Below are 10,892 nucleotides of genomic sequence, written 5' to 3' on the forward strand. Positions count from 1 at the left end.
GATTCACTAGTGACCCCTCTTTTTACCAATCACATTAGGGCATTATTGAAAGTGCGAAACTGAAGCCAAGCAGTAGTCAAGTCATGCCTGCTTAAAAATTGTAAGAATATCACCACTCCTGACATATTCGTCATCGAAGTATGCCATGAAATACTACACTGGCATTCTATGGAGCTAAGTGTGCAAAAAGCCTTTGTCTAGCTGTCCAGAATGACCTTAAGTGAAATGCCAATTCATTTTTTAGCAGATTTCGGGGACAGGAGTCTAGAACGTGGTGCTAGTTTTAGGATTTGTGTTGGAGTTGCATATGCAACTCCTATACTGCTCAGCTTCAACAGTGCATTTGCAACATGTGCCTAATGTGAGCAGACGTCCTGATTTAGGCAGGAAACGTCCCACTCTTACTGCAGTGGCCCCGCTGTCTCACGGCTTGCACACGGGACGGTGTTTTGTGCCGCTTTGGCTTCTCTTGGACCTTAAGTTGTCCCAAAATGCCTGCCCTGTGGTGCCAAATGGGCTGTTCACTTTCTCAGGTGTGGCAACGCCACCTTAAAAAACGACTCGAAAGGCATGTGGCAAAGTAAAACGCTGCAAAAAGCGAGGCAGCAGCGCTTGTGGTGCTATCTTGCAATGGTTCGGAAGGCAAATCCTTTACGTGATTGGTCAGAATGGGGCTTTTGCTGATGGAATACAATTCTGATCGAGCACTCGAGGACCAGAGAACGATTTGCTTTCTGAACTTTTCACAAGATCGCACCACTTCTAGAATGCACGACCACTTGTGGCTCGTATGTTTTTTGTGATCCAGCGATAATGAACTTCTCAATGTGCTGGCTGACAAAGCGTAGCCAAGCCAAAGTGGAAACTCGCTGAAGAGCTTGAAAAAGAGTCTCCCCTCATATAAACAATTTGGAATAAAAATGCTGTCCCATTTCATGCAACGCCATGGTCACTGGACTCCCGAGGCAGATTAGTAGGAGTGTGCAAATATACAAAATTTTGATTTGAAATTGAATAGTCCTTGCTACTTGTTTCGAATATGATTGAATAAATCACTATCTGAAGTAACTGAACATTCATTTCAGTCCGAATATAAGGGATAACACAAATTTAAGTCAACAGGGATAAAGACTGATGCAAGTGGTGGCTCTTCCAAATAATTCTACAGCCGCAGCTACTGCAAGGAGGCCCCACAGTTTCTGAGAAGGCACATGAGGCAGCTAATTTCTGCTCAATTTTGAGTTATTTGCAGATATTATTTGGGTCATTTCACCCCATCCGTGTCCCTTTAGAATGATGTGCGGTGCTGCAGTATGATGCTTTGCTCCTTCAACAACCGCTGACATGCTGTTCCCATGTTTCCTAACCGTACAATTTCAGAACATGCATCCTACGACCACCTGGGGTTTCCTTAAAATGTGCATCCAATGCACGACACACCAGCATTTTTTTTTTGGCATTTTGCCCTCATCAAAGTGCGCTCGCCATGCCTGGGATTCGAACTCGTGACCTTGTGCTTATCAGCACCACGCCATAACCGCTAAGCAACCACAGCAGGTCATCGCACTTATTAAATAATGTGAATAAGCCTTCACTTTCTCACTTAAATGGACTCCAGCGCAACCTGTTTACTTTGTTTCACTTTGTCTTAGAAATACATGAAAACATTCTATATTTTATAAGATGTGCGAAATCCTTTTTTTTTTTGTTAATATCCATGTTCAATTCGGCATATATTTGCTATCCAAATACTCCTATGCATTACTGAACCTTTTTATCGGCTACCTCAAAACTGCTATTTGTCATGCGGGTAAATGCTGCATTTTCCAGAAATCCACTTGAAAATGTGGAAGAGTGCTTATCTGTTGCAGGCTGATTTGTCAAAATGTGCTCAAACAAAAAATAAACATGTCGTATGTACTACAAGACAGATCAAAATAAAGCAAGGAAAACAAAAGACTACATTCATGCTGTGACCCAGTACACATGCCCCCACTTTAAAAAAAGAAAATAAAACATTTCTTTGTTGGAGGATTCAAGCACAATTAATGGGCACTGCAACAAGTGCACCTGCATTCAATCTTCAATCGATTGCAATAATCTACCTACATCATTAGTAAGCATCAGTGACCCCACTCGTTTTAAGAATGTACTAATCAACATGAAATGTTTGGTAGCAAATGGTATAATTACGTACTTATTCATGGACATTGTCTGCTTGGTAAAGTGTACTTTTGTGTACTTGATTACTTCATATTATGAGAGTATTTTTTTTATTCGGTTGTTACGTAAATATTAGCTTTTTCAATATCTTATTTTATTCCCTGCACTGTGAATTCCCAGAGCTAATCTTGTATTTTTTACTCTTGCAATGTACTCTCGCGTCTCCCCTCTGCAGTGTACAACGGTCTAACTTGAGGGTCTCACACATAAATAAATAACCATAAACGCTGTGCAGATCACGTGAGAAGTATGGCACATGTGTGAGCAGGCCATCAACTGCACCATCCTGCAACCAATGCACGAAGGGACCCAAGCAATGCGCCTCCGCAGCTCGAGAAATGGACACGTGGAATCGTCGGACAGCCATACATGAAAGACCATGGCGCTGCAACCTGACAAATCTTCATTACCATCAGCCCATATTGTGCCCACCCTGCACCATTTTAACCTCTTACGTGGCCTGGATAAGAATGGTTCCTCGTGCATTTCTGGCAAGAACAACCAATGAGGGAGCTCAGCTTGTCGCCATGCGAGGTTTTGGCAATGCAATGTTAAATGACTGGACATAAAGAAAATTAATTACTAGAGATGTCAACATGCAATGCATCTACAACACTGAATGACTATCATCTTTTACAGTACAGCAAAACCTCATTATTAAAAACATGGATATAACAAATTTATGGGTATGTATAAATTTATACTGAAATTTCACTAAATTCACATCCTGCATTTAGGACTTTACAAGGACCCCGCACGAGCGCATAATTCCGATAATAAACTAACGAGTCAGCAGAGGACCGACAGCCGACACTACAACCTCCGACGACGCTTCGTCGAGTACCAGCCTGGCGACCGTGTTTGGGTCTGGACCCCGATACGCCGACGAGGACTCAGTGAGAAGCTACTCCGACGCTATTTCGGACCCTACAAGGTCATCCGACGTATTGGCGCCCTGGATTATGAGGTCGTGCCAGACGGCATTTCGCATTCGCAGCAGCGCCGCGCACGATCTGAAGTGGTCCACGTGGTGCGCCTTAAACCCTTTTACGGACGCTGACGAACTTCGTCATTTTTGTTCTTTTCTTTGCTACGAGTGCTTTTGTTTATTAACTTCGTTTGTTTGCAGCATCGGGTCGATGCTTTTTAAGAGGGGGGTATTGACACGTGTACTTATCTGGCGACCACGTTTCGCCACCTAACAAATGTAATCGCACAGCGCGGGGCGCGCCTGCATGTATCCGAAGTTTCTGGAAAGTTATCGATGCTTCTACCCGGCTGTCTGTTGTCGTCAAACGTTGTGTTATCTGATTTCATCGCGTGACGCGAATGGTGTAGAACATTGGGGAAGGCAAGCGGGTCCGAACGATTAGTCTGGAACATTCGACGACTGCTGTATAAAAGCCGACGCGCTTGCCTCGCTGATCAGATTTCCGACGATCGCCGACTGTGTTCGCTGCTTTCGTTGTGCTATAAGTGTAGCCTGTTTTGTGGGCACAGGTTCGCCCAATAAAATCTAGTTTTGCCTTTCACAGTATTGCTACTGTGTTCTTAACGTCACCACCACGTGACATCATGATCTCAGTTGTACTCCCAGGATCAAGGTAAAAGCACCTCCGAGTTCTCGGACCTTTAGTGCAGTGCTTTGGACGAACCAGGCGAATGTGTTCCGAGCGCTCAAAAGCAACCAGTTGAATGTGCCATTAGATTGCTTTCAACACAGCAGCCACCTGTGGCCGATATCCCCATAAAACAATCCAACTTCCAGGTGAGGAAGCAGGAGCCAATAGTGAAAAGTGCATGATTTCTGCCACACACTAAAGATGGAGGAGATGGAGCTTTCATTGATTCAGAAGCCCAGGTGGGCATTATACTGTAGGGGGGGGGGGGGATCTCAATAGCAAAAATTAGAACATGGAAAGAAGCAGGTGCATTCATAATTTGCACATCTGTCCAAAGTACATTCAGCCTGTTTTTACACTTTCGATAACTTTGGCAGCTTCTTTGTACACCAAGGTAGACTCAAACTTGCTCTCAATAGATCCTACAGGAACAAGAGACTCGTTCTTCTGGCATTGCAAAAGAAAGCTTAGGCATCCCCCTTGAGAACTGCATACCAAACAAAAACTGTTATGCCCACAATTGCGCACTTTTTCCTGAAAGCCCCTGCATGTGTTCTGGGTAAGCAGTCCTGCCCTCAAAGAGTACAGTGCACTTAGAATTAGTCCCTGTCTCGCTGCCGAAGCAAAAGGAGTGCGTTCGTCGTCTCAAAGGTGAACACAAGGCATGGTGCTTGCTTTGGAATCTCATCGACAGATGATCAAGAGAAGTTGAAGCAGGGCCAAATTTTTCTCGCAGGAGAGTGGATAGCCAGGCCAGTCAGTATAGGTACCCTGCTCACGGAATGAAACCTGTTAATTTAGAGCTAACTAATGCGTTTGCTTTCATTTCCACCGGCTGCACTTTGTGTCACAGCGACGTAATTTTGGTGCGTAGACTTATAGCGGGGTCCGTGTCACCTTCGATGACCAGATTCCTAGTGACATGACATGGTACACTCGAGTATTCTGCACAAATGCAGGGTTCTACTAAATACTCCATGTCACGTTTCATTCCATGAGCACTGTACATGGTTGTCTGCAAGTGCGAACACAGGCAACGAAGAAGAACCAGACAACTGCGCTTGTTGTGTCTTGTTCATCTTCGTTGTGCATGTTTGCACTTCCAAACAACCATAAATGTCTCTTATTTGGCACAAATTTTAAAACTGCATGACCAGACAAGCACGATGCAGAAATGCACGTTAATTGATGCACAAAGATGCCACGTGTATAAATTTATGCGTTCCTCAGCATCATCCTCATGGCAGCACGCCACTTATGTGAAACCTGCAAAGATGATTGCCAGTGATCACGATCATGTGGTTGCATGAGAGAGCCACATGAAACAGACTGAAACGATTGCTTGAGGGATTGCCAGAGGGCATAAACTGTCTTCTATACATATCAATACATGCATTCGCATCTGCCGATTCAGGTGGAAAACTCAATTCACAGTGACCATGTGTGTGTGTTTCTTTCATCGAGCTTTCTTAAAATATACCAAAAAGAAATCAACAATCAGACCTAACTTAAGCAAGGAGAGAATACTTTTCCATGTATATAATCAACCAACAAGAAGTAATGCGATACATTGTCATTGACCAAGCACTATGTCAAGCAGAATGCAATCTTATTTTTGCACGTACAACTAATGCAAAACAGCCCTCACACATTTTCAACTTGCATACTAGCGCTCAGCAAACTGCCTCACTTGTGCACACAGACACACAAAAACTACAGTAGACTTCAGTGATTCAGCTCTGAACACACTTACTGTGACAGCAGTAGATTCACCTACAGTGAAGATCACCACCTTGTTCTTGCTCACCTGTTCTTTCTCAATAATGTGTTCAGCCACTATTGGGGAATGAACTATGGGAAAAACCACGGTAGAAGAATGCTGTTGTCACAGTGAATGAGTTCGGAGCTGAAGGGACTGCTGAAGTCTGCCGTCTTTTTTTTCGTCGAGTTAGTTTAACATTTCATTACTTGAAAACACTTCATTCAGGAAACCTTTATGAATCGTGTTTATTTTTCCTTCTTTTGCGTGATATCATGGCGAGGTTGTGTTGTGGTCTGCGTAAATAAAGTCTGCAAAGTTGCGCAAAACAGTCATTTTCTGTCTCCATCATCCAGTAGAACACATCCGGCCCCTACGTACACTATGTGTAGGCACCATGACATTTGAGATTGCCTTCGAGTATAAAACTTTCATACACCATTTTTTAAGTTCTGCATTTTTTTAAATCGATCTTTAAACCACCAGAGATGCGCCATTCGCTGTGTAAACGGCTTCCTGCACTTCAGGCTCAGTGAGTCATCTCGAAGATCTCGGCCGAGGATTAATCAACTGTGAGGCTAAAGCTTCAACTGATGTCACGAGCAAAATGATGCAGGTGCACCTACGAGAATGAAGCGACATTTATTTTTTTTTCACCTGCACATGTGCACTGCTATGTCAGCCACTTGGCAGCTGTGAATCCTGTGAGCTACTGTGTAATAAAGCTCTATCAGTGTCCATGCTATTGACATCGCTTTCCACCAAACACCTTATCCTTGGCGCATCCTCTATTGTGGGTTGTGCCATGTTTGAGGCTTATCATTGTCACATGCACTTCCTCCCTTGTACCCCTGTCCTTTTGACGAGCATGACAACAGATAACTGCCTGCCAACACACAGCCTCCTTGTCAAAAACAGCTTCTAGGTTATGCACATAATACTGCCCTCATTCTTACAGTACTGCTCAGTCTGGACTCAGTCTGGATTGCTTCACTGGTACGGGATTCTCAGTGGTGGTGGTGGTTGGGAGCAAAGTTTTCTTTCTTTTAAATTATGGGGTTTTGCATGCCAAAACCACTTGCTGATTATGAGGCACGCCATAGTGGAGGACTCTGGAAGTTTCGGTCTCCTGGGTTTCTTTAACGTGCACCTAAATCTAAGTACACGGGTGTTTTCGCATTTCGCCCACAACGAAATGCGGCTGCCGCGGCTGTGAGTCGATCCCGCGACCTCATGCTCAGCAGCCCAACACCACAGCCACTGAGCAACCACGGTGGGTAAAGTTTTCTTTCTCTTCGTGCATTAGCAATAGCAAAGTCGGGGATGATGCAGTGGCCAGCAACAACAAAATAACTTCGAAAACGACAAAGCATGTTGTAGGAATAACAGAACAAATGGACAGACAAAGCAAACCGAGTTTCATGTACTTCTCTACTGTCACAGTAAAAAAAAATGTTTCACAACCTCACAGGTGATTATGACACAACGATGTCATACAGAGAGAAGTTGTGCAAGTGTTGTATCAGACATTTTTTTTTTTATGCAGCCAATACAGTACACTGAAAGAAAAGACTACATGCCCACCAAAGGCTGAAAGTGAAGTGAACTAAAGATACATGTTGCATATCTAACATAGTTCACTGCTGCTTAGTAAGGTAAATTCTAGGCTGTTGTAAAGAATGCACCATTGTTCCACTATGGGTAGCATCTGCCCGTGACAAAAAGCAAGCGAGAAAAATAAAGCATGCAGGCTTAGAAATTTGACAATGTATTCAACAGTTGGTAAGGAAAAAATTGTTCAAGCATGAAATTCTTTAGTCAAAAAGGAAAGGTCACATGCCAAAAAGTGCCATCGTTGAACTTACAAAGGCCACAAAATCCATTGAGATGCCATCGAAATTCTGGCAACAGAGCAATCTTAGTCTTCGCGGCTACACCTAGAAACCCTTATTATTCAGTGTGCTGCCAAAATCTCGAACAGCAATTACAGGAATCTGTATCCTATCTACGTTAGATCACTCCAACTGATACTGAGTGTAGGGAGCTATAATCATAAACTGGTTTCTTTGCTGTCATTGTGTGTGTGCGTGGGGGGGTCTTTCCTTTGTTTGGTCATTGACAACTAAAGAATTTCACACTAAAAAAATGTGAGGAGAGATGACCACAGCTAGCTGTTGTTTCAGGGTGAAAGGTTCAATCTGAAATTTAAACAGAAACCCAAGCAATGCAACACCCATCCTTTTCGAAGTTTATACACCGAATAACACCACAGCAGCTCGCCAGAACCCAGCTTGCACGTCACCGTCATTCACATCAAAATGTGCAGCTGGCCACCACCCAGAACACACATTACCCACCCCAGCCCAAACGAATAATGAAGCACTCACGCAGGCTGCAGCTCGGGTATGGGCTGACCAAAGGCCACCACTGGCAGACTCTCCACGACCTCGATGTATCCAACTGCAGGCATGAGACGCACACACTCAGCCACACACACATGGATCCGCACCCACAGAAAGTTCAGAGGAACACACTGGCCTTCGACATGAAGACACTCGCTACGTATTCAACAATGCCCACACTGTACCTGAAGCCACAATACTCGTTGACCACACTGGGGGAACCACGGAATTTCATGTTTCCCTACACCCTTGAGCACACTGCAGAAATAAGCAGGAGCAGACATTCCTCCTCTCTTCCTGTGTGAGGATCCAAACGGCTACCACACACACTGGTGGAGCGACTCTCTTGGAAGCCAGTCACCAATGCTGACCGCAGCGAAAGACCAAGGTAGGACTGCCGAAATGAGCTTGGCCTATCGAGCGCCAGGGGAGAAGACTGCCAGACACGACATAGGAAGGACTTCTGACAAGCAATTCGTTTTTCTCTTCTGTTGTTCTCTAGCATTGTTTGCTGTACAAGTCAGGCAAATGTTTCAGTCACCACCAGCCTGCATCTTGCCGAGGTCTCCCGACTTCCAATATACATTGTCACTTGTGAAAATGTGTTGCGTTGGCTGCTTTCCCTTGTACTGCCAAGGCCTGGCCACGCAATGCGAGCGCTCGCGAGTTGGCCATCAAGCATAAGCATTTACGAGGAAAGGCACTCTTAGTGAGAACCCTGTCTGCAGCACATACTTCTCGAGGGTTTCAAAATTAAGATTGGAACACACGTCTGGTCATCTTGCCTGTGATGAATATAGTTATTAGCTGATTAATTTAGTGTTGAATTCAAAAGCACAACAGGGGCTATAAGAGACACCATCGTAAAAGGATCTGGATCAATTTCAACCTCCCGTGTTTGTTTACCGTCGACCCGATGCTTAACATACAAACGCTTTTTTGCATTCAGTTCCATCGAAAAATGGTTACTGCTGTAGACAGGAATTCAGCCAGTGACATTTTTCTCTGCAGCAAGGTGTCATAGCCACTCAAACATTTTACTGCAATGGCAGTTACCTGACCAGTTATTTGACCGATCAGGCAAGGCTGCAATCCTGTACAAATTTCCTCAACTGCATGCAACAATGACAACATTACAATGGTGGTGGCAGCATAATAAAAGCTACGAAATTGTGATTATGGGTGGCAGCACGAGCCCAACAACAGCAATTGTATAACGGAAATGCCGACAAGACAGCAATGATGGAGGCAGCATGACAATGACAGCGACGCGACAAAGAGGGCGAATACAGTGGAAATGACAGGAGTGGCATGACAACGACAATGACAAGATGAATGCAAAGCCATGAAGATGACACTTGTGCGAATGCAATTTATGGTAGACGTAGCCATCCTTTCCTAAAGGAACGCCAAGAATGACTGCAATGCCCATACAGCTACATTGCGAACAACTGCTGCAGCTTGCACGAGCGTGCTGCCTGCTGCTGCCTTCGTCACACATGCGCAGATACCATGACTCCAGAAGCGTGACATGTACACTTCGTCCCATCACAGAAAACCAGAAACATGGACGAGTGACGATGATAATTTGACGAGTTGATGTTGAGGAAAGTTTTAAGCAACGGCTCTGTGGTTAGCACACGTGACTCCCAACTAGATTCTTACTCGCTTGCTGCCATGATGCCAGTTCTGTCCCCACAGGTAGCACTGCGCTGAAGTTCTGTTTTTCTCTGCCATTTAGTGGGGGGGGGGTGAGGATTGAATTAAGGGTGATGAGGCGGGACCGCAATGGCATGACAATGGCGCGTGTGACGGCATGACGAAATCAAACAGGGACAGATTGAGCAAGCATATTTTTGAGCTCTCGGCCACTGCTGCAGTAGAACACTCGTGCACATTGCTAATGACCTTCACCACATACAGAGAATGTGCATAATAAATGACAGAGCCAAAATAAACACAAGGTATGCCCAGTCACCTGAACATAAAATGGTTGATTAATGTAATCAAATTTCCATGACACAGAAAAGCATAACAAAATATCAAGAATGCTTGTTGAAGCTTGAGAATGGTTGCATTAGTTGAGGTGGAATATTCCTCTTGAACTGTTCAGCAATCTAGGAAACCAGTTCTGTAGTGTATGTAAAGACATACATCATCTTGTAACCTATGACTTTCTACGAAGTCTAATGTTGCACATTCTACTAACTTGAAAGTGCACTACGTTTCAGAAAATAAATTTTGCTCTAGACTTATTGCGTTTAAGTTTCTCATAAAATATGCAAGAATAATTTAGTCAAAGGGATGAAATTACATATCAGATGTATTAGTTAACAAGTGTGAGTTAAAGAGAGCACTTTCGATGGCTGCAAGAAATGTTTCTTGTACCTCAGGAGTTTTGTGCACGCTTTTTTGTGCTGTGGATGCCCAAATTAAATGACAATTAGGTCTGCAAGACAGCAATGAATACTGAATGTACACTAATACTTGATACCATTAATTTGTACCTACAAGCACAACACAATTACCACACCGTTGTATTTGACTGTCCATGCACCATTTCCATACGCAGATCTTGTACTACATTGCACGAGATTTGCAATGCCCTAAAATTATCTCCACGTATTTTCTTCTAGCATTATTCACTGACAACAGTTTGGGCATTATCCCACTGACAACAGCTTACAAATTCACAACTCTTTGTCTGCATCAGAACTGGTACCAAAAATGCAACTTGAGAAAACTTGAAAGAGAGGCAAGTGATCGAAGTGCCTTGAGAAAAAGTGAAATCTTGTACTCACCAAGAAAGTGATTCAAAACTATTGAGTTCAAAAAATTGGGCCAATGTCATATTCCGGACACTCTTTTTATAAGCCTTTTGTATCA

General features: G+C 43.8%; 1 protein-coding gene across 2 annotated transcripts in view; it reads right to left on the reverse strand.

The window, feature by feature from the left end:
- The window catches only part of LOC126540197 (uncharacterized), a 118,858-nt gene that overhangs the window by 12,422 nt on the left and 95,544 nt on the right, over window positions 1-10,892 (reverse strand). For both annotated transcript variants that reach the window (XM_050186988.3, XM_055075873.2), the window contains exon 7: window positions 7,992-8,064. In XM_050186988.3, coding sequence (XP_050042945.1) covers window positions 7,992-8,064 — 73 coding nt within the window. The remainder of the gene's footprint in view (window positions 1-7,991; window positions 8,065-10,892) is intronic.

The sequence above is a fragment of the Dermacentor andersoni genome, chromosome 2 (genome assembly GCF_023375885.2).
Source record: "Dermacentor andersoni chromosome 2, qqDerAnde1_hic_scaffold, whole genome shotgun sequence".
Classification (NCBI taxonomy): Eukaryota; Metazoa; Arthropoda; class Arachnida; order Ixodida; family Ixodidae; genus Dermacentor; species Dermacentor andersoni.